Below are 25283 nucleotides of genomic sequence, written 5' to 3'. Positions count from 1 at the left end.
GCGCACGTCAGTGCGTTTGCACGCCGAGGGCAGTCGCTGCGCGGGAGGCCGGGTGTTCGAGGAGAGGAGGTAGGAGCGATCCGGTTCGGAGAGCGGGGTCCCGGGAGGGAGCCGGGGGTCCGGGCTGGGGGTGCAGGTCGGGAGCCGGGGTCGGGGGAGGAACGGGGGTAGTGGGGTCCTGCGTGGGAGCGGGGGCCCGGGCGGGGGGCGGGGGGCGGGGGGCGGGCCCGGGAGGAGGGGAGCGGTGGTCGGTGGCAGCTCCCCGGCCAGCGCCGCGTGCTGTGACTGAGCCGGAAGCAGCTCGTCCACCGAGTCCCTCTCCCGCAGAGGCCGCTAGAGTCGCCAACATGTCGTACATGCTCCCGCACTTGCACAACGGCTGGCAGGTGGACCAGGCCATCCTTTCGGAAGAAGACCGGGTGGTCGTCATCCGGTTCGGGCACGATTGGGACCCTACGTGCATGAAAATGGACGAGGTTCTGTACAGCATCGCGGAGAAGGTACCGCATGCGCGGCAGTCGGCTCGGTGTCTGCTTTCTTTTGCTTTGCCAGTTGACAGGAAAATTTAAAAGTGAGGTTAAAAGCTGGCTTCCACCCTCATTGTTCATGCCCTAAATTTTAATGCGCCAGCAAATAAACAGAAGATGTAGGATTGACCTGGCGATGTGAGGACGAGCTCCCTGAAATTGTACACAATAGGTTATGCCTTTTTCTTCTGGGAGAAATTGCCATACGTTACAGAAAAGTTAATGGGCCCTCTCCCTAGATAAATCACTTAATAATTCCTAGTGATAGGGTGTTTTTTCAAGATTTGCATCTATGGTAGTAAGAACACAATATTTTTGCATACTTTGGCAAGTGTTGGAGCTCCTTTTAAATAGCTTAGCTTAAAAGGATTGTCCTTTTTTTGGTATCATGTTTATTTGTTGTATTTATAAAGCCGAACATGTATGTTAATAGCATAGTAGCTCTTCTTGTCGTTTTTTGTTTTGTTTTATAACAGATGATTTAAATGCAGGGGCTTGTTTGCTGACAGTAAGGGTGCAGTTGTAGGGTGTTTCTGTGTAACCAGAGCCTTAATTCTTTTTAAAATTCCTCATTTTAAGAGAACTTTTAATTTGGATTTTTGCAATTCTAACAGTAGGGCAAAAGACACATATATTAGGGTGTTAATGAAATTATTAACTTACTACTGTTTGATGAATGATTTGAAAGGTCATTTGAAGAGTAAAAGTGGAAACACTGAAACCATCTTTTCTTTCTTCCCTCCCCCCCCCCAATATATTTTATTGATTTTTTACAGAGAGGAAGGGAGAGGGATCTATAGAGAGTTAGAAACATTGATCAGCTGCCTCCTGCACACCCCCTACTGGGGATGTGCCTGAAACTAAGATACATGCCCTTGACCGGAATCGAACCTGGGACCCTTCAGTCCACAGGCCGACGCTCTATCCACTGAGCCAAACCAGTCAGGGCCCATCTTTTCTTTCATGGGAATAGGAGATGGTAATATTGTCTGGGTTAAAATAACACCTGTGAGTAAATAATAACAGAGTATATATTTAGTACTTAGGATAGAAAAGCTGATTTTTACTACCTCCTATTTGGAAGGAGAGGCAGAGTGATGTAGGGGTCATGACATTGTGGACCTTAGGGACTGTTCTTCCATATCTGTCATCATAAGTACCACTTGGCATACTTACCGAGTGCATCGCAGAGATTCTGATTGTATGGGTCTGGGTGAGGTTCAGAAACGGCTTCTTAGAGAAGCTGCTCTGGGAATTGTGGTGTGACTTTCAGAAACCTCTCAACAGAGGTCTGGGTCCAAGTATGAGTGCTGTACTTGTCAGACATGCCCAGGACCCTGAGGAGCTTGGGGAGGTAGGTGACTGGGGAACCCAGGAGAGAGAGCCTTGAATGAGGAGGTGCCAGGGAATCATTTATTCATTGTTTAAGCTACTGTATAGTGGTCAAGGGCAGATACTGCTGAATTCAGTGAAGACTTTACCAAGCACCTTTCCGATAAGCAAATCACTAGCATGTTGACTTTGAAATAACCTAGGGTGTGTGTTCTGGATTCTACCTTACAGGTGGTGGCATAATCACCAGGTGATGTCCAGATCTGCTGCCCTCAGCGCCAGGCTAGGGTGGCTAGAGACGGAAGGGTTGGTTGGCTCTTCATGTCTGAGCAAAACTTGGCAAGATGTTCTTAGCTAGGAGACATATTTTATGTGTTAACGTAAGTTTTTAGGGACTTTTACCAGAGTGCTTCTTTTCTGATGCTTTTATGTCAGAGACTGAATTGCTGTGTCACTAGTGGACATACTCTTCTTGTATTGAACCTGTTAATAAGGGCAGTTTAATTAGACTCACTTTGACTATTTTCCTTTAGTTTTTTAAGTTACCCTTTTTCTTTTGTCCAAAAATGTGGATTTTTATTTTAACAAATTTTCAATATTGTATTATATAATATAGCTATTCAAAATGCAAACTTGAAATGCATTATAAGACTATTAACATTTTGCTTTCTTCTGAGTATAAGGGCAAAATATGAGTTTATAAATCTGGAAGTTATTTTGGGGAAGCTCAACAAATTTTTGAGATTGAAGGTTTTAGTATAAAGAACAACTTAACTCTATTTAAAAATCTCCCTCTGCAGAAATGGCAGATAATGGGGGATCTTCCTCATCTTGTTACGAGCCCTGTTTGGATATCCCAGCTGTTTTAAAGTGAGTAAAAGTTCCTGGGTTGAGGCTGGAATGTGGTGTATTGACTTGATGCTCTGACAGTGCCAGCCCTCTTCGTGCTGGTTAGTTTTGAGCTTTACTGAAACAGAGATGCTCACCGATTTTACAGCTGTCTGAAGTTTGGCAGAGTGGTAATAACAAAGTTTCCTGTTTAGCAGCTGATTTTATGCACAGCTCTGAAGAGAGACCGTTTTGTGCCCCTCTGAGCTGTCTGCCGTTCTGTAGGAACAGTTTGTCACAGCTCAGTTTCCTAAATTCCCCGATGGTTAAGAATAAGTGAGACATTTAATTTTTGTGTTAAAAAGCCCATATAAGTAGAGTTTAAAATATGTAGAACCTCAGTGATATTGACGGGTGAGCATACATTCTAGATGAAATTATATGTAAGGCAAATATATGGATGAAACTTTTTAGGAATGACTGGGGGGTCTTACTGAAGCATCACATAAAGTGAACCAGTGGAAGTTGGTGCTCAGTCTGAGAAATCGATAGGAACCAGCAGAAAGCATGTTTTTGTATTCACTCTGGGATTTGTGTCTCTGCATATAATCACCTTGCAGCAAGCAGCTATGAGAGGCAGGATTGAGCAGTGGTTATGGGCCCAGACTGAGCTGGATTCTGCCACTTACTGCCTGCATGGCATTAAATAACTCGTCTGTAAGAAAGGGATACCAGTGCCGGACTCATAGGGAGTTGTGAGGGCAGAGTTAATATCAAGTAGTATATTCAGTGATCATTAGCTACCATTATTATTACTATCTCACATCACAAAATTTGCAACAGTTATTGTAAATAGAGCTAATCAGGGCACATAGTTTTTTGTTTTATTTATTTATTTGTGTGTATATATATGTGTGTATATATATATATTTATTGATTTCAGAGAGGAAGGGAGATAGAGAGATAGAAACATCAGTGATTGAGAGGAAGTCATTGATCGGCTGTCTCCTGCATGCCTCCAACTGGGGATGGAGCCTGCAGCCTGGGCAAATGTCCTGACTGGGAATGCTATGAACCATGAAATCTTGGTTCATAGGTCGATGCTCAACAACTGAGCAACACCAGCCAGGCAGGGCACATAGTTTTAGAAAATAAAATTACCATGGAATCTTTTGATGGATTTGAAATGAATTAAGTATCAGTGTAATAATTAGCCAGTTGACAGCCCAGAACATTTTTCTGGTGTATTAGATAGGTTCTCAACTGAGGGAGGAGCACCATAAAAAGGGCCAAGTGGTGATTGATCACTGACTTGCTGAAGAAAAAGAAGGTGTGCTCATAAAATGTGTGGGCAACAGAGATGGAAAGGATATTTACTATTGTAGATGACCAAAAGAATATGTATTTCAAAAATAACTTGATAATAGAAATGAATTTGTACATATGATTCTTGGTTTAAAAAAATACTATTTAACAACCAGTTAGATTACTAATAGTAGGCAAAATGTATTTTAAATACAGCAAATACGTTTACAGTACTGTTTAAAAAGATGGTTCTTGTGAGTGAATGGGAAAAGAACTTGAAAAAATAAGAAATTCAGTGGTTAAGTAAACGTCAAAGAAACACACCTTAAAATAGTTCACTGTCGTTTTTTAGGTATATCAGAGACAAAAAGTTAAAAATGAGTTGAAGTGTGTGGTGTGCTGGACGTTGTGATGTTCAGGTGGTAGAGCTGGCATCACCCTGAGGAACATGGCTGGCATTGTGTGAAGAGCCTGATGAACGATAGTCAGATGGTCCTGCCATTCTTAGTAACTGACCCTTCAGGAGACCATTGCTGTCATTTATAGCAAAAGTGGAAACCACCACAGTGTCCAGTGATAGGGGAACATTTAGGCCAGGCACAGTGCCAGGTAGGAAACTGACCCTCTCGTGGTCCTCATGACAGCTCCTGAACAGGTGCTAGCAGTTATCTGTCCGGACTTGGAGATTGGGATTTAAACTGGAACGTCCACAAGCTTTGAGTTGGGAAAGGGAAACATTTACTCTCACTTTAAAACACTAATATATTATGACTGTCATGGTTTTTAAATTATATAACTTGTTTGAAAATTACTGGGCTGAATACAAAAGAGTGATTTTTCCATTTCATTTCTATATTTTCCAAGTGAACATTTTTTAAATGGAGAAAAGATAGACACCTAGCTTAATTTCAGTTGTATATTAAAAAAATACACAGGGGTTTTAGTTACCTGCAGATTCATTACTGGATGTGAACTGTTTAGGCCAGTGGTCGCCAACCGGTGGTCCATGGACCACTGGTGGTCTGTGAGGTCCGGAAGGTTGGCGACCGCTGGTTTAGGCGACATAGTTCTCTATGTGAAAGGCATCGCAATACAGGAACCCAAATCCACGTGAGGAGAAGCTTTGTCAGGTGGGAGCTTTTCCAGAGGAAAACCTGGGAGGATTCAGAGTGAGGGGCAGCATGCTCACATAGCCGCCCCACTGGATGTGGCATGGCCCCTTCCTGCCAGCAGTGGGAGAACCTTCTGTCAGGACCCCACCTCTGAGGAAGGGGGTTAGACCTGACACCTCCTAAGGCAGGTTTGAACTCAGGATTATAGAGTTAAGTTCATACTGTCCAAAACCATGGTTCTTAGTGACAATAATGGGTTTCTTGAGTTTTGAAATATAAGTTTATTGTTAAAGTTCATTCATTCAACGAATATTTACTAGTGCCTTGAATGTGTCAGATGTTTGGCTCCGAGGATACATCAGTAAAGACTACAGACGTGGTTCCTTGCCTCACGTGGCTTGGGATTCATCTGAAAAATCCTAATGTGATTTTAGCCTGACTGGCATGGCTCAGTGGTTGACATTGACCTATGAAGCAGGAGGTCACGGTTCAATTCTGGTAAGGGTGCATGCCTGGGTTGCGGGCCGATGCCCAGTGTGGGGAGCGCAGAAGGCAGCCAAACAATGATTCTCTCTCTTTCAAGGGAGAGGGGAAGAGAGAGAGAGAGAGAGAAACATGGATGTGAGAAACATTGACTGACTGCCTCCTGCATGCCCCCTACTGGGGGTGAAGCCCCAAACTGGGTGTGTGCCCTGACCAGGAATCAAAACAGTAACCTTTTGGTGCCTGGGACAGTGCTCAACTAACTGAGCCACACCAGCCAGGACTTGCATTATTATTGTTGTACTAGAGCAGTAGTTCCCAACCTTCCTAATGCCGCGACCCTTTAATACAGTTCCTCATGTTGTGGTGACCCCCAATTTCATTGTTACAAATTGAACATAATTAAAGCATAGTGATTAATCACAAAAACAATATGTAATTATATATGTGTTTTTCCATGGTCTTAGGCGACCCCTGTGAAAGGGTCGTTCGACCCCCAAAGGGGTCGCGACCCACAGGTTGAGAACCGCTGTACTAGAGGCTTGATGCACGAAATTTGTGCAAGGGCCTTGGCCCCAGTCCCCACCTGCCGCTGCCACAGCTGCCCACTGCGGCTTTGTCCAGAAGGAAGAACGTCCATCTAATTAGCATATTACCCTTTTATTATTATAGATTTATTTGTATTACAACTATAAACCTGCTTTTGTCCACCCCTGTATTTATAAGGGGCCTTTAAAATGTCATGTTCTTTATTCTAGAAATTCTATTTTAGGAATTTAGCCTTAGAAAATAATGAATGTGTGCACAAATTTAAGGATTAGAATGTTCACAGGGGAATAATTGATATTAAAGAAAATGAATTTTTTATAGTCATGAAAAATCAGAAAGAAACAGAAGAAAGGTAAAGTAATGGCATAGACATTTGATGAACTAATTATTTAATACTAGAGGTCCAGTGCATGACATTTGTGCACGGGGCGGGGAGGGGGGGGCGTCCCTCAGCCCGGCCTGTGCCCTTTCACAGTCCGGGAGCCTTTGAGGGGGAAGTCCGACTGATGGCTTAGTGCTGCTTTGGAGGTGGGCGGCTGTACTCTCCTGCAGTCAGCTGGGCTTGTGGCTGAGAGGTGTTCCCCATTTTGGAGCGCACTGACCACCAGGGGGCAGCTCCTGTGTTGAGCATCTTCCCCATGGTGGTCAGTGTGCATTATAATGACAGGTCGTTCGCTGTTCAGTCGATTTGCATATTACACTTTTATTATATAGGATAGCCATAAAAGAATGCTTATATAAGAGAATGCTTGTAATTTAAGCAATGTAGTAAATATTGTAGTATGATCACTATATGATCACATTTTGTTAAAACAGTTTAAAATATATATACCAGGAGCCTTGGCTGCATGACTCAGTTGGAGGAAAAATGGGAAAGAACGTACTAAAAATACTTTTGCAGTAATTAAGTTTATGCTGGGATTGAAGGTGATTTTATTTTTAGTTCTTTGGGTTTTCTAAATCTTCTCTGATGAATGTGCATTTAAAGAAAATTTGTTATATACGATATTATTTGGAGTAGTAGTTTGTTACTATTTACAAGAGTTCAAACCCAAGTACATGGGGAATGTATGGCTTGTTGGAAAGCAGTTGTTCAATGCATGTGATTAAGTATTAGTAAAAGTATACATTTGGAAAAGATCGTATAGATTATTGCTAGATCAGCATGAATAATATGTCTGTGGATATTTTGTGAAGGCTCTTGTAACTTGCTATTCTAAAAAAATGTTAAAGGGAGTTGTAAATAGCCAATTATTTGCTCGGTATCCTGAGCTTGTTGAATTATTTTTCTGTGTTAACTCTACTGGGAAAATGTTGGAGAGCTTGAAAATTGTTTTGTTATATACAGATAATTGTTTTCGTTTTTAATGTGCTTTTACAGAATTAAAAAAATCGATTTTTATTTTAGGTTTTTTAAAATATTCTTTACTTTTAGGTTAAAAATTTTGCAGTTATTTATCTTGTGGATATTACAGAAGTACCTGATTTCAACAAAATGTATGAGTTATACGATCCATGTACTGTCATGTTTTTCTTCAGGTACGTCCTCTTCTCTCAAACTTGTTATTTAAATTGTCCTCTTTATATTTTTATTGATTTCAGAGTGGAAGGGAGAAAGAAATAGAAACATCAGTGATGAGAGAGAATCATTGATTGGCTGCCTCCTGCACATCCCCCCACTGGGGGTTGAGCCCACAGCCCCAGGCATGTGCCCTGACTGGGAATTGAACCAGTGACCTCTATGTTTCCTGGATCGATGCTCAACCACTGAGCCATGCTGGCTGGGCTCCTTTTCTCTCTTTTTTTTTTTTTTGGGGGGGGGGGGGGGAGGTTCCTTTTCTCTTAAAGTTGCTGTTTAAATTGAAATTGTTGGTCTGGATATTTAATGTAATCGAGATGCCTTTAGATTCTCTTACTTGGAAGGAAGTCATTATGTAGTCATATCACATACAGATTGTATCACCAGGCAATTAATGTGATCTTTCAATAATTTTTAAACAATTGTAGTTTTATCATTTACTCAGTGATAAATTTCCCTTTTGAAGTAACTTTGCCCAGAAACCTAGATGAAGTGTAATTAAAGGGAAGACATTCTTATTAACTTTAAGGTACCTTTAAATAATCTGTTGATGAAAAATGTCTGTTTTAAAATAACTCTATGTCTATTTTAAAATATGATATCATGACACTATTTAATGTTCTTTGTGATACCTAAGAGGAAAAACCTGTTCTTAATTTATTTGCTTATAAACACAAGATCATTTTATCAGCTAAAACATTCTGTGTGGACCCTAGTCAATGAGTTATTGGCATGAAGAATAGAATTTCCCTAATTGCCTCAGACAAATTTGTATCCACAGTGTACGGGCTTTGCTTCAAAGGAAAACGTGGGAATGTACTGGCTGCATACCCAGGGGTCTGATGCAGGTGCCACATATGTTTGATGGGATTTATGTAATCAAGTTAAGTAACATCATGAGTACAAAAATAACTCTGTTCTGGAAGGTTAATTAGGAAAGAAATAACCCTTTAATATTGCTATACTTGCCAAAATTTCATAGTTACTGTTACTACAAAAGTTGGTGGGTAGCAATATTAATGTTCACTTCACAAGTAGAGCCCCTGTTGGTGAGGATGGTCCAGGTGGACTGTGTAGGGTGTGTATTAGCTTCATATTCTGTGGAACAAGTTAGCACAAGTTCTGTGGCAGAAAGCACCATTTGTGAGCTCAGGGTTCTGCAGGTCCTAGTCCGGGCAGGTTCTGCAGGTTTCCTTGGAGTCTCTCAAAGGCAGTCAGTCGGGGAAGAAGCCATATGGCTCACCTAGGTAGTTGGCTGAATCCCGTTTTGTGGTCGTGAGTCTGAGACCTCTACTCGCTGGCTGTGGCTAGGGCTCCATCTGCTTCTAGACAGGCAGCTTACTAGTAGTGCATTCTGGGCAGTGGAAACATGGGGGGCTCAGACAGACATGGCAGCTGCCCTGCTGGTTGCCACATGTCAGAGTCAAGTCTGAGCCGAGTAACCAAAGCTGTAACAGTGGGAAACAGACATTCTTCATGGGGTCCCTTGTAGAGGCTTAAAAAAAAATAGTGATTTTTAGAGAGAGAGAAAGGGGGAGAGATCGAGCGAGAAAAATATTGATTTGTTGTTTCACTTATTCATGCATGTGCACTGACTGGGTATCAAACCTGCAACCTTGGCATACTGGGACAACTCTCTAACCTACTGAGCTACCCATCCAGGGCCCTTCTAGACGCTCTGATAAGCCTTGCCTGTTTCCTCTGCAGGAACAAGCACATCATGATTGACCTGGGCACTGGCAACAACAACAAGATCAACTGGGCCATGGAGGACAAGCAGGAGATGATCGATATCATTGAGACCGTGTACCGGGGCGCCCGCAAAGGCCGTGGCCTGGTCGTGTCCCCGAAGGACTACTCTACGAAGTACCGATACTGAGTGCCTGTCCCCAGGCGCGGGGGTTTGCCCAGGGAGTCACTTTCACGTGGAGACACTGTGGACTCTGAAGCCTTTGAGGAGGAGTCTGGGGAGGGACAGGAGGGCTGCACAGCCTCAAGCTGGCGTTGGCCTGGCTACTGTACTTTTATATTCGCAAATATCTGTAAATATCTAGCTGAACTAAACAAATACACAATCATGGGAAAGTCCTGATGGTTTATTTTTTATATGGATTACTGGTTTTGGAAGTAAAAACTTGATTCTTTACCATTGGAGTGAAGTTCAGGGGGTCTGTGGGCTGCTCTGTTTTTTTTTTTTGTAATACTTTTTTTCAGAGATTTTCAGAGAGGAAGGGAGAGGGAGAGAGAAACATCTATGATGAGAGAGTCATTGATCAGCTGCTTCTTGCATGCCGATCTGGGGATCGAATCCACAACTCGGGCACATGCCCTGACTGGGAATCAAACCGTGACCTCCTGGTTCATGGGTTGATGCTCAACCATTGAGCCACACTGGCCAGGCTGGGCTGCCGTGTTTTGCACACTTGGCAGTGGAAGCTATGTGTGTCCTGGGGCTGCTGGAACAGAGGACTGCAGCCCAGGCATTTATCAGAAATGTGTGTCTCACCAGTCTGGAGACGGGACATCTGGGGACGCAGGTGCCTCTTCCCTAACCCTGTCCCCACCCACCCCGACCTGAGCCTTCATATTCTCCAGGCCTTTTCCCTGAGTTGTGTTTGTGTCCAGGTGTCCCCTTTTTATAAGGACACCAGTCATTGGCTCAGGGCTGCTCAACTCCAGCATGACTTCATCTTAACTGATTATATCTACAACAGCCCTATCTCCACATAAGGTCATTCTGAGGCCCTGAGGGGAGAAGGGGCACAACAGAATCTAATGGCTTAAGTTCAGAAGGAATACACACTACAAGAATAAAGTGCAATAAAAATAATTGGGATGGGGGAGGGCCTTCCTTTTAAATACAGGGTAAGCTGCTGCCCTGTTCTATTTGGCTCTGTGGTTGGAGTGTCGGCCCACGGAACAAAGGGTTGAGGGCTTGATTCCTGGTCAAGGGCACGTACCTCAGTTGCAGGTTTGAGCCCCAGCCCTGGTTGGAGTGTGTATGGGAGGTAACCAATCGATGTTTCTCTCTCTCTCTCTCTCTCTCTCTCTTCCCCCACCTCCCTCCCTTCCAACTCTATCTAAAAATCAATGGGGAAAAAGTATTCTTGGATGAGGATTAAAAAGGAAGCTTTTTGTTCCTTCTGATATTACATCTAATGTACTTTAAACATACTGTATTCTCTGTGGAGTCTATGATCCATGACCCTTCAATCAGTCTTACCATTCTCAAGCTTCTCTTCTAATTCTATCCCAGAAGCATGCTGGTGGGTGGTTGGGATCATCCAAGCATGTGTTAGGAGCACTGGTGCGTGTGTGGGGAGCACACCTGGAGCAACCGGCCCCCCAAGGATATTTTTCCGTTGAGTTTTAGAGAGAGGGAAAGACATCGATTGGTTGCCTTCTGCACAAGCCCCAACGAGGGCCTAGGCCAGGGAGGAGCCTGCAACCGGGGTACCTGCTCGTGACGGGAATCGAACCCGGGACCTTTCAGTCCAGGACCTCTCAGTCCTCAGAGCGATGCTCTATCCACTGAGCCAAACTGGCTAGGGCAGGGGTGGGCAAACTTTTTGACTCGAGGGCCACAATGGGTTCTTAAACTGGACCGGAGGGCCGGAACAAAAGCATGGATGGAGTGTTTGTGTGAACTAATATAAATTCAAAGTAAACATCATTACATAAAAGGGTACTGCCTTTTTTTTTTTTTTTTTAGTTTTATTCATTTCAAACGGGCCGGATCCAGCCCGCGGGCCGTAGTTTGCCCAGGGCTGGGCTAGGGCCAACTGTAGTTGATTTTGACTTTTAAATGAAGACTATGATTTATTTTATATGCAGGAATAATGTTATTTTTTACAGTAGAGCCTACAACTGACCCCTTTTGGGGGTGATCATGTTTATTTTACTCTGGCTCAGAAAAAAGGGAATTGGATAATTATTTGAAAGCGTTTCTCCATAACCTACAAAGATCTAATTGCTAACTGCCTCCAGTGGGGTGAGAGGTGAGGGTTACCTCGGGAGTCAGCAGTGCTTCTGGTTCACCTGCCTTCTTGGTTTAAATTAGTTTGGTTTGGAGAGTGTTGCCATCAGAGCCTGTCTGGACTAGACAGATTAACATTAGTCTTCAATAAACACTGTGACTGGAAATGGTGACTTGATACCATTGTAATAACCTGGTTATTACTTAATAGGAAAGGAGTAAAGGGAAGACTAGATAATAGGCATGCCATTTACACAGCTTTGTTAATTTAATACTCTCCAAGTCTGTTCCCCACCGATTGATGGGGGAAGGAAATGGACAAAGACAGTTTACACGCATGCCCAGTAAAGTGAGTGACTTGGGAAGGTGTCTGTCAGTCACACCTGAGAACAAATTAGTGGCCAGAATAGGTGTGGCCACTACAAGGGCATGAAACCTGAATATTTAAACTTCTGAACAAAAGAAGTTCCCTCTCTTGGCCCTTGCCTCTTCTGCATGCCTGCACTCCTGCTTCTCCCATTGCAGGGGGCACGTTCCCCTGCATTCGCCCATGTGCCTCAGCACCGTGGGCTCCACACAATGGACTGATGGACTTTAATTAGCCTGATGCTGAACTGGACCCAGCTGCAACATGGATCTGAAGCTTGGGACACTGGCCTTGCCTTGCTCTTGGTTTTGCTGAACTCCCAGCTGTACCTTTTTCAGAATTAGGTTAAAGGACATGAGACTTTATAACACAAGGAAAGTAACTCCAAACACAGCTTTTTACCACATCTCATTCTCCCATGGGGGCTTCTGAAAATACTATTTCAGCGGTACCCCAAGAATCTCATGCCCACTAGTGTCTGGGAAATCTGGCCCACTGATTTTCTGGTAACAAAGTGATGCAGCCATTTAAAAAGCAACTTCTGCTCAGCTGGTCTGCTCAGTGGTTGAGCGTCAACCCATGCACCAAAGAGATCACTGGTTCGATTCCTGGTCAGGGCATATGCCCAGGTTGCAGGCTCAATCCCCAGTGGGTGGCATGCAGGAGGCAGCCAGTTGATGTTGATGTTTCTCGGCAATGTTTCTATCTCTCCCTGTCTCTTCCTCTCTCTCTAAAAAAAAAAAAAAAATCAATTAAAAAACATATAGAAAGCAACTTACACCAGAAAACTGCTTATGATCTTTTTTTTTTTTTTTTTTAAAAAGATCTATATAGGGCCTGGAGGTCAAACCCTCCCTGGAATTAGCTACAACAATCAAGGTTTAACTATAAGACTGCACACAAAGACCACTAGGGGGTGCACCAAGGAAGCATAACAAAATGCGGAGACAAAGAAACAGGACAAAATTGTCAATGGAAGATATAGAGTTCAGAACCACACTTTTAAGGTCTCTCAAGAACTGTTTAGAAGCCGCCGATAAACTTAATGAGATCTACAAGAAAACTAATGAGACCCTCGATCTTATATTGGGGAACCACCTAGAAATTAAGCATACACGGACTGAAATAACGAATATTACACAGACTCCCGACAGCAGACCAGAGGAGCGCAAGAATCAAGTCAATGATTTGAAATGCGAGGAAGCAAAAAACACCCAACCGGAAAAGCAAAATGAAAAAAGAATCCAAAAATGCGAGGATAGTGTAAGGAGCCTCTGGGACAGCTTCAAGCGTACCAACATCAGAATTATAGGGGTGCCAGAAGATGAGAGAGAGCAAGATATTGAAAGCCTATTTGAAGAAATAATGACAGAAAACTTCCCCCACCTGGTGAAAGAAATGGACTTACAGGTCCAAGAAGCGCGGAGAACCCCAAACAAAAGGAATCCAAAGAGGACCACACCAAGACACATCATCATTAAAATGCCAAGAGCAAAAGATAAAGAGAGAATCTTAAAAACAGCAAGAGAAAGAAACTCAGTTACCTACAAGGGAATACCCATACGACTGTCAGCTGATTTCTCAACAGAAACTTTGCAGGCCAGAAGGGAGTGGCAAGAAATATTCAAAGTGATGAATACCAAGAACCTACAACCAAGATTACTTTATCCAGCAAAGCTATCATTCAGAATTGAAGGTCAGATAAAGAGCTTCACAGATAAGGAAAAGCTAAAGGAGTTCATCACCACCAAACCAGGATTATATGAAATGCTGAAAGGTATCCTTTAAGAAGAGGAAGAGGAAGAAAAAGGTAAAGATACAAATTATGAACAACAAATATGCATCTATCAACAAGTGAATCTAAGAATCAAGTGAATAAGTAATCTGATGAACAGAATGAACTGTTGATTATAATAGAATCAGGGACATAGAAAGGGAATGGACTGACTATTCTTGGGGGGGAAAGGGGTGTGGGAGATGCGGGAAGAGACTGGGCAAAAATCGTGCACCTATGGATGAGGACAGTGGGTGGGGAGTGAGGGCGGAGGGTGGGGCGGGAACTGGGAGGAGGGGAGTTATGGGGGGGGAAAAAGAGGAACAAATGTAATAATCTGAACAATAAAGATTTAATTTAAAAAAAAAGATCTATATAGAATTTAATTCAGAAAAAAATTTGAATCACAGCTCATGCTTTTCTTGTGTGATTTACAAAATGGTGTGGATGGAGGGAGACATTCTGCCATTCAGCAAACATCTTTTTTTATTTTTATTTTATTGATGTTAAGTGAAAGAAGATGGATGTAGAAGTCCTTATATTGTCTGATTCCACTTATTGGAAACATCCAGAAAAGATGAATCTACAGAGATAGAAGGTAGATTAGTGGTTGGCCAGGGTGGGAAGAGGTACTGACTGCAAGCAGATAGGTTTGGGGTGGGTGGGTGCTGGAAATGTTCTAATATTAGATTGTGGTGAGGTTGTACAACTTAGTAAATGTATTTAAAAATCAACGAATCATACACTTTAAAAAATAATGTTTTTATCGATTTTAGAGAGAGGAAGGGAGAGGGATAGAGAGAAGCACCGATGAGAGAGAATGATCAACTGCCTCCTGCATGCCTCCTCTTAGGGATCAACCTCGGAAACCTGGGCATGTGCCCTGACTGGGAATAGAACTGTGATCTTCTGGTTCATGGGTCGATGCTCAACCACTGAGCCACGTGGGCCAGGCAGCAAACACCTTTTGTTGTGTCAGTTATCTTTGGAATTACATTCTTATCACATTGCCTGTGTTTTTTTTTAATTTCTAATATTACCAAAATGATTTTTTAACTATGAAAATCAGAACTCAAGTTATGTAGGTTATAACTCAAAAAGCAGTTTTCATTTGATCACATTTTCAAGTGTAAGTGCAGGTGTAAGAAAAAAGATTGGAAAGAGGTAAGATTTACTTATATATGAATTAATGTACAGTTAAAAAAAACTGGAATCTAAGCTTTCAATGAATATACCTGTAATTACCAGAACATATATATAGGAAAAATTCAGTTTATAGAAAAACATAATGTTAAGTGACTTTCATTTTAGTCAGATGGAGTCAAGGTGGACTCACCATCAAGGTGAGTGAACAGTGTGCTTCGCATCAATTAGCATTGACATTCCATCACCCGGGTCACAGGTGTCCAGAGAGCTCACTCCTGTCTGTGTTGAAGTAAACATGGGAAAAGTGTTACATTTACTGTGGAAGGGGACACACAGCCAGATCTTTTAGAATACAGAACAGTAGTTTTTAACATTTTGGGTCATGGACTCTCCTCCCAGTCACCACCCACCCCCAACAGGGACTTAAGTTTAGGGGCTTTGCAGAATCCACTGAAACCCATGACACGAGGCCTGACCTAGTGTCACCAACAAGCACAGATTTAGCCAAGCAGATTACAACTTATTTAGGTCTTTCTTTTAATGTAAAAAACTAACAGTTTTGAACAAACATTTAGATACCTGGCCTTCTCTTGTGCTGCTTTAAATGATGACTATATGTGCATCAAAAGATGAAGTCTTGCCCTGGTCAGTGTGGCTCAGTTGATTGGAACATTGTCCCATATACTGAAAGGTGGTGGGTTCAATTCCTGGTCAGGGCACATACCTAGGTTGCAGGTTTGATCCCCAGCCCAGACACCTTTGGGAGGCAACTGATCAATGTTTCTCTCTCTCTCTCTCTCTCTCTCTCTCTCTCTCTCTATATATATATATATATATATATATATATATATATATATATATATATATACCTACCTCTGTCTCTATCCCTCTCTCTAAAATCAATTTAAAAATATAAAAAAGAGTGAAGTCTTGATACTTAACCATTTAATTTGATGCCTTATATTTAGTGGGTTTGACCAAATTTAAAACCCTGCTGGAGTGCAGGTGATGAAGGGAAGGGACAAAGTTGTCAAACAGCCATCCTGTGCCTGGCAGTGTGCCAACTCAGGATCCTGCAGAAATTGGCCCACTTGTCCCTTCTTTCAGGCACTGGCTTATCACCAATTAGCCCTCAGATGTGGAGGGCTTAGCGTCCAGTAGGCCTAGACAGGACTGCTGGGCAGGTGGCCCTGTCTGATGCAACCTTAATAGGGAAAGGTGTATTTTCACCCTACAGGCAGAATTTCAGAGGAGTGCTCATGAGTAGCAGGACATGGGACAGCTATCTTTCTACTGGAATTCCAGATGTAGATAGGATAAGTGAACTAGCTCTGATTTAGCAGGATAGCTACAGATAATTTGCCAGATGACTTAGGATGACAATTGTCAAAGAAATGGGAAAACAAGAAAAACGAAGGCATGTAATTATTAAAATATGCTTATATAGTCAGAATAGTATGTCAGTAGAACATGCATACATATCTTAATAAAGTTGTGCATCTCCACATACATCACATGGACATAAATTCAGTCTGAGATCAGAAGCTAAGCATTTATTTGCATCTCAAGATTCAGTGCAAAATTCCACTGGAAAAGAAATGTTTGCATGGTGGGACTGGGTGGGATCCTCCAGACTCTGGCAATGGGTTGAGGGCTTAATGCAACATTTCTTCTTAAAATGGTTCCATGAATATGTGGTTTCAAACAGAAACTGGTAGTTATAATCTCCAATGTCTAAATCATCATAATTTGTGTTTTGACTAAAGATTAATCTGAGGGGTGAGGGCCAATAGGTACTTGAGTAAAATCCAATATTTATTATATTTAAAATTTTTTAGATTCAATTTTTAAATAATAAAGTGTTTCATTTAAAATGTACACTTTTACACTTGATCTTAGCCAAAAGGCCGAGAAGCGATAAAATGTACACTTTTAAAGGAAGTATGACAGAGTGTTTAAGTGGGTCTATTTAGAAAGGAGCATTTGTACAAGGCTTGTTCTTCCTGAAGGCTTCTCATCTAGTACAGAGGCAGTAATTCCCACAGTGACCAAATATGGGATTGCATTTCTCAAGATGAAAGCAATCACAAGGTCTGCATGAAGTAAACTTATTTAGTTTCCTAGTAATGGTCTTACCGTTTGTTCTTTGATAGCATTGTTGATCCCAGCTTGCACCATTAAGGCATTCACATTCTTCTGCAAGTCCTGGAGGCGGTTTCCCATTTCTCCCAGTTCCACGTTAAGGAGCCCAGAGCCCGTGGCCAGAAAGCCCTGCTTCAACCTGCAGCCCAGCTGGGGGTCTGACACATACCCTGGCCGGGCAACTTGTAAGACATCTGGGGGTCAGTGCAGAGACTCCCTTGAGGTTTGTGTAGGATGTCTCTAGCCTCTGAATGTGAGCTCGGCTCTGAAACTTGGCTCCCCTGCGAGGACACAGACTCAGGGATGTGTGTTACTCTGGTATGTTTAACTATGTCTTAACAAAACTCTAATGAGGATGTAAACATAATGGACATTAACTCAGTTTAACTTTATCATGTCTCTAAGAATCATTTTTTCCCATCTGTGGGAACCCAGCTACAGAATCAGAAATTCCAAGTTCCATGTGCAAATACTTTGCACAATTTTTAAGGAGCTCAAGTAGGGCAGATGTTACCCTTGTCTGAATTTGCTCCAACTGGAAACAAACATTCTATTCTAATTGTGTTTGAATTCATGTCTTAACAAAACAGTGAGCTGCTCAAGTTATAAAACCAAACCAAACAGATAGGGGAGCCAGGTGTAACACCCTATGTCAGAGGCCTTCTGTGTTCTGTCTGCCGGTTTCTGAGTGCGTAGAGTATGACATTACCTAGCAGACCGCCGATTTTTATAGGGCTTGGCCCGCTGGGGAGTCATGTGCAGTGCGTCCACGTATTTTATTGCCACACAAAATGCCCTGTTCTGCCGGTCAAGCAGGAAGAAATTACCTGCCTGGTAATTACATCAGGATGCAAGGAAATCCGAGGTCAACAAATCTCCACTAAAAAGAGATTCCATGGTAATTTAACAGTTCAAAGCATCTCAGTATTTGCTATAAGATGGAAAAGGATATTCCTGAGGTTTAATGTTGCAGTCAGAGCTTGAAAATGTTCTTGAAGTTCCTGAAATAGATTTTCTGCCTGAAAAAATAAACCATAGGACAATTGAATATATATAACATTTACTCTTGATATGGGGCATTTTAAGCATCATGGACTAGAATTGTCCACATATATAGTTGATTTTTGACAAGGAAAGTCTTTTCAACTAGTAGTGAGGGACATTGAGGACCAAGTACATAAATGACTAAGCAGGCCAGCCCCTACCTCACACCACACACAGAAACTCACCCAACAGGATTCTACACCTACACGTGAGCACCAGGACTACAATGTCCGGAAGACAACAGGCAACACCTTAGTCACCCTGGGCTCCTCAGAGCCTTCTCACAGGAGCTGACAGCCTGGACACAGGCGGCCTCTGCCCCCTTACTAGGGGTCATTAGTTGGGATCAGCATGGCAGGAATGTCTCACAGAAATGCCACCACTGCCAGGAAGGCAGGCCACCTTTACATGTTGCTTCATACTTTGCAAATGAAATCTCAAGGATTATCTCCACAGAGTAGGGAACTGAAAGATCAGATGGAGGCCTAAAACCAGGACTACAGTCTTTATTAGAGGAGAAGCAGCCGCCGGGCTGCCTCACAAGGGGAAGACAGCAACACGTGCAGGGGTGGGCACGCCTTTTGAGGGGCGGAATGGGGAGGGGTGGGGGGCTTAGTGTACTCGGCGCACACTGATTGGTGGCTTACTGCATTGTCCATATAGGACAAGGGCTTAGGGTATTTGGCAGGTGTGGATTGGTGGTCCAATGCATAGTCCATATAAGGTACCTGGTTAGTCACTCAGGTATTTCTGGGCTGCAGGTTATGTCATACCCCGCCCACCAGTTGGGGGAAGGGAGGATCCATCAGGAACCTGCAATCTAGAACCTGCATTTCTGTGTGAAGACTGCTGCCAGCTGCCAGCAGCTGTTTCCTTCCTTGAGTGGGTTTTGCCTTCCTGGGGAAAAAGGTTTAAGTACCAACATCTGACAAATTCTTTTTAACAAGACATAGGCATCAGCCTTTTAATCAGTGGTTCTCAACCTTCTGGCCCTTTAAATACAGTTCCTCATATTGCGACCCAACCATAAAATTATTTTCGTTGCTACTTCATAACTGTAGTGTTGCTACTGTCATGAATCGTAATGTAAATATCTGATATGCAGGATGGTCTTAGGCGACCCCTGTGAAAGGGTCGTTCGACCCCCAAAGGGGTCGTGACCCACAGGTTGAGAACCGCTGCTTAAATGTGCTTCCTGGTCTCTGCCAGCAGGAGTGTGGGTGGGGGGCACTGCCGGGCTGCCCCCTACAGCAGGGCGCCCGCACGTCCCCACCCCCATCCCTGGCCCGGGAAGGGGTGAGGCACCGGGAGGGCCAGGAGGGAGGTGAGGGGGGCGGGGTCCCCACTCACCAGTTCCCGCAGCGCGCCCCCCGGGTCTTGGTGTCCCTGCGCCTCCATGTGGTCTCGGGTGGGCCAGCGGTCCAGGGGGTTCAGGTGGCTCTGGTGGGTCAGCGCCGCCGTGATCCTATCTGGTACCCGCAGCGGTGGCTCTGGCTGCGGAGTGAACACCTGAGAGCCTGAACGAGCTGCAGCCGCCAGCAACTTAGGTGCCAGTGGGTGGTGAATTCCTGGGCGGGGCGCGGCTGCCCAAGCCGGGAGACGCTGAAGCTGCAGGCAGGTCCTGGGAGAAGGCCTGGGAGGGTGGCGGCTACATCCTGAAGGTCATTGTCATCGTCCCTGGGGCGGAGCTGGGACTCTGCAGGGACAGGCCTTTGGTCTGAGTGGTCTCACAGCTCTGGTTTGCTTTTTTCATCACTTTGGCGATGAACGAGGTAGCCATAGATCTAGCATGAACTCCTCCTCCTCCTCCTCCCCCCCTCCTCCCCCTCCTCCTCCTCCTCCTCCTCCCCCCCTCCTCCCCCTCCCCCTCCTCTTCCCCCTCCTCTTCCCCCTTCTCCTCCCCCTCCTCTTCCCCCTCCTCCTCCCCCTCCTTTCCCCCCTCCTCCCCCTCCTGCTCCCCCTCCTCCTCCTCATCTTATAATAATAACATATCCACAACATAAAACGTACCGTCTTAGCAATTGTCAAGTGCACAGGTCAGTGGTTTTAGGCACATTCATTGTTGTGCAGCACTCACCACCGTCCACCCACACAGTCCTTTCATCTTCCCAAACTGAACCTCCTGTCCCATTAAACACTCACTCTCCCCCAGGCCCTGGCACCCACTGTCTACTCCGTCTTCTTGTGAATGTACTTAATGCTACTGTGGACGAAAGGGGCCACATGCTGACCTGACAAGCTCAGGGGAGGCCTGCATGGCGGTCTTGCAAACTCAGAGACCTAAAGTAACCACAAAGGATGGTCTGAAATTAAACCTTAACTAAAAGCAGTTATGGTGGGCAGTTACGTCCTGGGCCGGTATCTTCACTGACAAGGTCAACCTTTACCTTAAGTGAGCCTATCTGTCTTTTTGCGTCTATAACATACGCTTGAAATGTCTGGGTAACTTGTGACTTCCCTTTATCTGGAGCCCCTGGGGCACAACCAAATGTGCTGGGTCCCAGGACAGATACTACAAATTCCTTCATTATCATGTTAATTGATCCTGTACCCACCTAAGTATGTGTCCATCATTTTACTTTTTATCCAATCCCAGGGTTCCCCCCCCCTTCGCTTAATCCCTCCTCCTTAGTCTGTCACCAATGAATTTCATGTAACCCACCTAAGTCCCTCCTTTGATTGCAAATGTATAAATATGGATGTAACCCCGCCATTCTCCGGAGCACTATCTCAATTCGTTGAGGTTCTGCTTCCCAGCATATGTCGACATTTGGCTCAAATAAACTCGCAAAAATTCTTTACAGGTTTCAATGTTTTTTTTACGTTAACACTACTGAACGGTGCATATAAAATGGCTGGGATGGCCCTGGCCAGTGTTAGTGGTTAGAGCATCAGCCTTTGCACCAAAGGGTCCTGGTCAAGGGCAGGTAACTGGGTGCAGGTTTGATCCCTGGCCCAGGTTGGGGCCTGTCAGTAGGCAACCAATTGATGTTTCTCACATCTATGTTTCTTTCTCCTTCCCTCTCTCTCTAAAAGTCAATGGAGTCCTGGCCAGTTTTGCTCAGTGGATAGAGCATCAACCTGTGGACTAAAGGGCCCTGAGTTCGATTCTGGTCAAGGGCACATGCCTGGGTTGTAGGCTTGATCCCCAGTGGGGGGCATGTAGGAGGCAGCCGATCAATGATTTCCTCTCATCATTGATGTTTCTATCTCTCTTTCCCTCACCCTTCCGCTCTGAAATAAATAAAGATATATTTAAAAAATAATAATAAAAATAAAAGTCAATGGAACATAGAAACCCACACCTGAAACCTATATGTTCATGTTGACCAATGTAACCCCAATTAATTTAATAAATATTTTTAAAAAGTCAATGGAAAAAATATCCTCAGGTGAGGATTAATCAAAAAGTAAAAGTAAAAGTAAATGGTTAAGATGGTAAATCTGATGTTATGCATATTTTACTACAATATATCTTTTTAAAAGCACATCTTCCCAGCTAACCTTCTAAACCCTAGGCTAAGAATCCCTGTACCCATGATTCTTTCTCCCTCTCCCTTTGTATTTTAAAATATTTTTCTCAACTGTAATCTCTCTGGTCGAATGGAGACCTACTCAGACATTCTCTGATGACCCTGAGACCCAATCTCTACTGGAGAAATAGGATCTGTCATTTCAAACTGAGCACCTGGATAGGTTTTCACCTACGCTGCCTAGTTAGGCATCGAATTCTTAATCCTGCATCTGTGGGCGGCAAATTCATTAATATGGAAGTGAGAATCACTCAACAGACACCCATTTTGTTAAGAATATTAAGTTTCAGGAACTAGGTTCAGGGGGAAAGTCCGCTACTGCAACTGACCTTGGAGGTCTACAATGTGAGAACGTGAAGGTGTGCTGTGAAGCTGCAGAAAGTAAGTGGTGATACACTGTGCAGGACACAGAGGGGGAGGAAGAGGGTCTGAGTAAGAAGTGCCTATTTGTGGAAGCAAAGACACATAACAATAGCAGCAGCAAAATGTGAGACAAAAGAATTATCCCCGCTAACAGCACGAGTGTGCGTGTGTGTGTGTGTGTGTGTGTGTGTGTGTGTGTGCTGTTCCTTAGGATGACTGACTGCCTTTATGCTTCAGAAACATCACAGGGTCTGTGGCACCGGACTGCAATGACGATCACCTGTGGAGCCCTGCTGCCTGTATTGCTTTGGCCATTTTTGTTACGCTGGTAATGGCAGGCTCCCTTAATGTAGAAGTGACCGGCTGGCTTTTGGCATGGTAAAAGCCCTGAATGCCACTTCCAGGGCTATCTAGGGGTTAAATCAAGAGCTGAGCCAGGTCAGGGAGGTAGTTCTAGAGAATCGGGCAGCGGTAGATTATTTGCTGCTGCAGCATCACCACGGTTGTGAGGAATTTAAAGGAGTGTGCTGTTTTAATCCTTCTGACAATTCTCAGTTGATAGAACATATATCCAAGATCCTGCATTTGGTGTGTTCCATCCCTGGGAACTGCTTTCAAGGCAGAAGCAGATGTGGTCCAGCAGGATGAGATTTTTCATCTAAAACTAATCTCATAGATACGAGATTTTAGAAATAGCAGTGGGGAAATGTTAGGGGCAAAGATAGGATATTGGGGACTAGCTATGGGTATGGGAAATATTAATCAGGCTCTGTTAACCATGATTGCCTTGTGTTGGTTAAAGAAAGGACATTCTGCCCTAACCGGTTTGGCTCAGTGGAGAGAGCGGCAGCCTGCGGACTGAAGGGTCCCAGGTTTGATTCTGGCCAAGGGCATGTACCTTGGTTGTGGGCACATCCCCAGTGGGGAGTGTGCAGGAGGCAGCTGATCGATGTTTCTCTCTCATCGATGTTTCTAACTCTCTATCCCTCTCCCTTCCTCTCTGTAAAAAAAAATAAATAAATAAATAAAATATATTAAAAAAGAAAAAAAAGAAAGGACATTCTGACCTGGCTGGGAGTTGTACACCCCCAGGACCTAGGAGACAACCTTGGAATCATTCTCATTCAAGAACTGCCTATTATCATGGAAAGATTAACAACCCTGTTGCCCAAACAATAGAGTCCCCCCCCCCCCAAGCCTCCTACTTCCCCATGCCGGTAATCCCTACTTCCCCATGTAATCTTTGTCCTACTTTAAATAAGCAGCTGGTTTATGGGGGAGGGGGGCCTGCAGAGCAGATTTTTGTGAATGACCTGCTGCTCTCCCATACTGAGAATGGTATTGGAATAAATGCTCATATATGATTTTTTAAAAAATATATTTTACTGATTTTTTACAGAGAGGTAGGGAGAGGGATAGAGAGTTAGAAACATCGATGAGAGGGAAACATTGATCAGCTGCCTCCTGCACACTCCCCACTGGGGATGTGCCCGCAACCAAGGTACATGCCCTTGACCGGAATTGAACCTGGGACCTTTCAGTCTGCAGGCTAATGCTCTAGCCACTGAGCCAAACCAGTTAGGGCTAGCTTTCATTTTTTAATGCAATATTATCAACTATTTTTATTTTTCAATTAAACTTAATTTATTTTGAGAGAGAGAGAGAGAGAGAGAGAAACAAACATTGAGATCAGTTGCTGCCCTGACCGGGGATTGAACCCACAACCTGGATATGTGCCCTGACGGGAATTCAACTCACCACCTTTTGGACAATTCTCCAACAAACTGAGTCACACTGGCCAAGGCTTATTTTTAAACTAACTTTTTACTTTGCAATTCTGGCCACATTGAAAGTAATGGCCTTTTTCCTGGAAGCAAATTATTCTGAGTCCTGAGGATTTCCTATATTGGGTATTGTTTTTTAAAACAGTGGCTCTCAAACCTGGCTACCAACAAGGCTGCCCAGACTTGAGTGGACTCTGGTGGTGCTCCCTGGTGTGGGTGCTCCTCCCCCCAAAAAAGCCTTATGGACTCAGAGTAGCAGGTGGCTTTGGGCTGGCCACCAATTTGCCTATATGTGCCAGGAAAACAGGGTCAACAGCCTGACCCAGATGCTCCAGTGCCAGAAGGGCAGCCTGTGTCCTTCCTCTAACCTCCAGAACAGAGAGAAACATTCTAGAGCAGTGGTTCTCAACCTGTGGGTCGCGACCCCTTTGGGGGTCAAACAACCCTTTCACAGGGGTCGCCTAAGACCATCGGAAAACACATATATAATTACATATTGTTTTTGTGATTAATCACTATGCTTTAATTATGTTCAATTTGTAACAATGAAATTGGGGGTCCCCACAACATGAGGAACTGTATTAAAGGGTCGCAGCATTAGGAAGGTTGAGAACCACTGTTCTAGAGTCTTTACAGCTGGGGAGGAAGTGGCTAAGTAGGAACACGTCTAGTTTCTTTCCAGCCCAATCTGGCTTCCTTCTCTGTGTTGTGTTTTTGTTTTCCTATTCATGCCTGGTGCTGTGCTCTCTGTCATTTCTAGTGGACAGTGAATTGTGATAACCCAGATGTCCGAGTAGAGTATATGGGGCGTTATCCAAGGCGTCCCTTGAGATAAACTTAACCGGGCAGGTATTCGGACATTAAGTAGTTGCTAGCGAAGAGACTACTCTAAGCAAGCAGGACCAAGGGTAGGCATTATCATCTGACCTAGAGGCCCAGTGCATGAAATTTGTGCACTGGAGGGGGGGGGGTGTCCCTAAGCCCAGCCTTCACCCTCTCCAATCTGGGACCCCTTGGGGGATGTCCGACTGCTGGTTTAGGTCCGGAACATTCCTCTCACAATCTGGGACTGCTGGCTCCCAACCACTCGCCTGCTTGCTAGCCTGATCACCCTCTAACCACTCCCCTGGTTGGCCCCTAACTGCCCTCCCCTGCCAGCCTGGTCACCCCCAACTGCCCTCCCCTGCTGGCCCGGTCGCCCCCAACTGCTCTCCCCTGATGGCCTGGTTGTCCCTAACTGCCCTCCCCTGCCAGCCTGGTTGCCCACAACTACCCTCCCTTGCCGGCCATCTCGTGGCAGCCATCTTTGATCACATGGGGCTGGCCATCTTGTGCAATGGGGTGAGGGTCAATTTGCATTTTACCACTTTATTATATAGGATAGTTAAGACTGCCAGAGGAATTATGCCACACAAGAATATGCAGTTGCAAATCACACA

At 44.1% G+C, this 25283-nt stretch overlaps 2 protein-coding genes across 7 annotated transcripts; one reads left to right on the top strand and one right to left on the bottom strand.

Moving 5' to 3' along the window:
- The first annotated feature begins 8 nt into the window (after positions 1-8).
- Positions 9-9861, top strand: TXNL4A (thioredoxin like 4A). 6 transcript variants are annotated; one of them, XR_013996332.1, is made up of 5 exons: positions 29-69; positions 328-500; positions 2660-2729; positions 7572-7675; positions 9423-9861. XR_013996332.1 is itself a non-coding variant. In XM_081097289.1 (4 exons), exons 2-4 carry the CDS (start codon positions 348-350, stop codon positions 9592-9594), a joined length of 429 nt encoding a protein of 142 aa, XP_080953415.1. In that variant the 5' UTR covers positions 9-69; positions 328-347; the 3' UTR covers positions 9595-9861. The 6 variants fall into 6 exon arrangements, 4 of the variants coding, with proteins under 4 accessions (XP_080953415.1, XP_080953417.1, XP_080953416.1 ...); XR_013996333.1 differs by having other exon boundaries at positions 68-136; XM_081097289.1 differs by lacking the exon at positions 2660-2729 and having other exon boundaries at positions 9-69.
- Positions 7950-19944, bottom strand: HSBP1L1 (heat shock factor binding protein 1 like 1; the record flags this gene model as incomplete). Its single annotated transcript, XM_081096553.1, has 6 exons — positions 7950-9210; positions 15169-15257; positions 17115-17209; positions 18073-18139; positions 19515-19690; positions 19896-19944. The coding sequence occupies 5 exons, from the start codon at positions 19942-19944 to the stop codon at positions 15171-15173; spliced, it is 474 nt and encodes a 157-aa protein (XP_080952679.1). The 3' UTR covers positions 7950-9210; positions 15169-15170.
- Positions 19945-25283: the final 5339 nt, after the last annotated feature.

Source organism: Myotis nattereri, assembly GCF_964212035.1.
Source record: "Myotis nattereri genome assembly, chromosome: 8".
Classification (NCBI taxonomy): domain Eukaryota; kingdom Metazoa; phylum Chordata; class Mammalia; order Chiroptera; family Vespertilionidae; genus Myotis; species Myotis nattereri.
Note: the sequence above shows the minus strand (reverse complement) of the source record. Positions and strands in the feature narration are given on the sequence as shown.

What these genes read in the sequence shown, in the direction of transcription:
- TXNL4A (XM_081097289.1), top strand. Translation starts at nt 348, where the DNA reads ATGTCGTACATGCTCCCGCACTTGCACAACGGCTGGCAGGTGGACCAG. An exon ending in TGTACAGCATCGCGGAGAAG is followed by an intron (nt 501 to 7,571) that starts GTACCGCATGCG and finishes CTTTACTTTTAG; the next exon opens with GTTAAAAATTTTGCAGTTAT. An exon ending in ACTGTCATGTTTTTCTTCAG is followed by an intron (nt 7,676 to 9,422) that starts GTACGTCCTCTT and finishes TTTCCTCTGCAG; the next exon opens with GAACAAGCACATCATGATTG.